At 34.9% G+C, this 3,789-nt stretch overlaps 1 gene segment (V, D, J or C); it reads right to left on the bottom strand.

The window, feature by feature from the left end:
- Positions 1–1,920: 1,920 nt before the first annotated feature.
- Positions 1,921–2,379, bottom strand: LOC107747379 (Ig lambda chain V-II region NEI-like). The segment is given in 2 exon segments: positions 1,921–2,237; positions 2,343–2,379. Coding segments are annotated over 2 exon segments (354 nt in total).
- Between the last annotated feature and the right edge of the window lie 1,410 nt (positions 2,380–3,789).

A 3,789-nucleotide genomic window follows, 5' to 3' on the forward strand; every position in this document is an offset into this window, starting at 1 on the left:
TTACCATTCATTAACATGATCTCAATTCAAACTATTATTAACCAGCCATAATATTTTATTTTCTTGGATTAAAGTTGGTTTTGGACCTGTTAGTGATAATTTTACCCCTGTAGCTCATTTATAAATTAAACTGATGGTGTTACATCTCAGCCCGTTTCATTCCCCTCTCTCCCCTGTATAGGTTTGTGTTGATTTTGTATGAGAGAGAGATATCCTGTTAACACTGTGGGCCTCAAAGCACAGTAGTACACAGCAGAGTCAGACACACACAGTCTCTGGATTATCAGTGGAACTGATTTTGATGGTTTCACCTCAGAGTAAAATCTCTCCTGGAACTCTGTTCCATTACTTCCTCCTCCGTATGAATTCCTTTGTAACACAAGTTTAGGAGATTCTTCTGTTCTCTGTATGTACCAGAAAAGCTCTTGTGATGTTGAGGCTGTAGTATATTTGCAGTCCAGTGTTACTGATTCTCCCTCAAATTTAATAACATGTTTATGTGGCTGATCAACTGTGTCATCTGACTGACATCCTGTTAACACACAAGAGTAATTCTGTGACACACAGCATTATAATGTAGAAATAAAACCAAACATTCAAGAGTAATATATACCAAACATACCAAGAACAACTAATCCCAATATTATTAATGTCTCCATCAGCCATAGTTTCATTGTTTGTTCTTCAAGATGATAAAGTGGTACCCAAAGAAAAGACAAATCAATCAGTGAGAGCAAAGTGACTGAGAAAAGAGAGAGATTCAGAGCAATTATTCCTGTATGTAAGCAAGGGAGGAGTTCATAACACTGTCAGATACTCACTGTAACAACATCAGCCTAGAGTGCATCTCCCTCTCCTGGTTTCTTTGTAGAATTACAGTACAGAAGTTTAATTTATTTTCATGGATGATTTGTTAGCTTTGTAATTTATTTATACAAGCACCATAGAGAGCCACTGTTTTAGACCACACTGGCAAGCATTAGCTATTGTATGTCAATCAGAAAAATTGCTGTAAAATACTGTTCATTTTTATTATTGCTTGTTATGCTTATGTAGGGAGTTAAATTCAAGGTTAACATTAATGTTCTATAACTTTAAATAAGATCTAGAGGTAATATCGCGAGAACAGAGACCCGCGATTAGGATCGCGGGAGAGAATGATCTAGACAGTTGATCTCAGCGGGATCTCAAACTCAAGATTTTTACTAACATCTGTGAAAATTTCTTCCCCACCAGATATAACTAACTCTAAAGTAAGGGGTATTAAAAATGAATGTGTGCAATTTTTATATGCATCTTACATATGTAACAACAACTGTATTCAAACCAAGGCAAAAAAAAAGGTTGGTGCATATCAATTTAACTAATGTGAAATACTTTAAATGTAATCAAATGAATATTTATCAACTTTATAAAAAGGCAAATCTTTTGATGCAATCTTTTCTCACTGTGGATATTAGAGTAATCTACTGTACATAAGGCAAATATTTGTCCTACACCATCATTAATCCATCATTGTTCTTGCAATTCATATGAATTCATTTGACACAGCTTCTAGTTTCATTCCCCTTTCTGATTGATTATTTTAGTTCACATGAGAAGTCAGATAATGTTGTTCTGGTTTTGTAAATCTAAAGATTAAGATTTTTGTCTTTTTTTATTTAAATGTGAAACAAAAGTAAAAGTTTCATATTTTACTATGAAATGTCCAATTTATTTTGCTGTAAAACAGCAATTTGTTCTAGTCGATTATCATATTACCATCTCCCCTTCTCTACTCCTAAATTGTTCAGCAGGTGTTACCACATTCTGTTGTTTACAGTCTCAGGGGTACATGTGGTATTATGCACATCTGATTACTGACTTTTAACGCAATAATTATGTGTTTGAGTTTTTGTAAAGCCATCAAGGCATTTTGGATCACTGGGGTACTACTCTCAGAGCACAGTAATAGAGAGCTGAATCTGACAGAGTTACGCCAGTAATAGTGAGTTTAGTGGATGTTTGTGATGTAGTCGACTGAAAACGAGGGTCTGGTATATCCTCATTTCCGCTGTATGATCGAGCACCTTTCCACAGTAAAAACTGAGGTTCTCTATTAGGATTCTGTCTGTACCAGTAAAGATAAACATAATTGCTGCTTGTATCATATGTGCAGCTCAGTGTCACAGACTCTCCTTCTGTCTTGATCATATTAGTATCCTTGTCATTTGGTTTAATGCTGTCGGCAAACACACCTGTAATGAAATTGCAGTTGCACAAACCATCAGCCCATACCATGAATCAAAATATCATATTTGTCAAAAACAACATTTAATAATTAAAGCGTAAATTATATTAACCTGAAATTATGAGAATCACTAGCAGACACACCTCCATGTTGAAACCTCAAAGTTTTAATTGGTTTTCGTCACAGCTTACCATTTTTGAGGTTCATACATGCAAACTTGGAAACATTTGATACATGAAATAAATGATTGAGATGGATGCATAGATGTAGTGGGGAGGTGCTCTGCTGTTTATGAACAGTGTGGGTGTGGTCAGTGACATCGTAACCATTCCTATGCATTATCAAGTTCACTAAATATAGGCAATACTTAGTGGGACAATACTTAATACTCTGTGACCCCCCTCCCCCCCACACTCTCACACTGTGCAAATGGTTGTGTTAAAATTCTTATTAAACCATAAATGTTCTTTCTTTTACAGTTCATATTTATCCATTTGACAACTTCTGTTTTATGATTCTCTGTAGTTCGCATTGCAAGTTTTTTTGTCTGTAGACTTGAAATTATAATTTTTTTGCTGTTAAGATAATGTAAGACACATTAAATATACAAAAATATATAAAAATTACGTTCAGTAACTTGTTCTTGTTCATTATTATATTGCCTTTTCTCTGTTCTCTTCATGTGCTCCTAAATTGTTCAGCAGGTGTTCCCACATTCTGTTATTTACAGTCTCAGTGGTACATGTGGTATTATACCCGTCTGATTACTCACTTTTAAAGCAAGAATTGTGTGTGTAAGTTTTTGTAAAGCCTCTCAGACACTTTATATTACTGGGCTGCTGCTCTTAGAGCACAACGTTCAGTGGACGTTCAGTGGAGAATTCGGATGCAGTCGACTGAACGTGACGGTCTGTGTCAGCAGCTCCATTGTATAATCGAGCACCTTTCAACAGTAAATACTGAGCTTCTCTGTTTGGATACTGTCTGTACCAATAAAGGTACATTTTACTGCTGCTTGTATCATATGAGTAGCTCAATGTCACAGACTCTCCATCTTTCCTGGTTATACTCTTATCCTCTTCATTTGGTCCAGTGCTGTCAGAAAACACACCTGGAAGTAATATAAGACAACCTCAATCCTTTCAACGAAACTAAAAAGGAGACGTTAAAAATAGCACATGCATAATGTAAAATTTTCTCTCTACTCATTGAATGCACTGCTTAACATGTTGAACTACTATTTAAGAACTGCTAAAAGTGAGCTTTACCTGATATGATTATGAGGATCAATACATTTTTCCCCATTTTGATTTTTCAGATCTGAACTGTTTTTTTTTTTTAAGTGGACTATACATCTATGTTGTTTTGAATGATTATATTAATAATATGGGTGTGGATTGTGATATTGTGAAGACCTGCCCCCTTTTCGGCAAACACCTAGCAACATTTGTTTTTGATCTTGACTGTCAGTGAACATTTATTCTGTTTTAACATTAATTACACTGGTGAATTAAAAATATTAATACAATGATAAAAATTAAGCTTTTGTACATATACAT

The sequence above is a fragment of the Sinocyclocheilus rhinocerous genome, unplaced genomic scaffold, assembly GCF_001515625.1.
Source record: "Sinocyclocheilus rhinocerous isolate Xijiao unplaced genomic scaffold, SAMN03320098_v1.1 scaffold26653, whole genome shotgun sequence".
Classification (NCBI taxonomy): Eukaryota; Metazoa; Chordata; class Actinopteri; order Cypriniformes; family Cyprinidae; genus Sinocyclocheilus; species Sinocyclocheilus rhinocerous.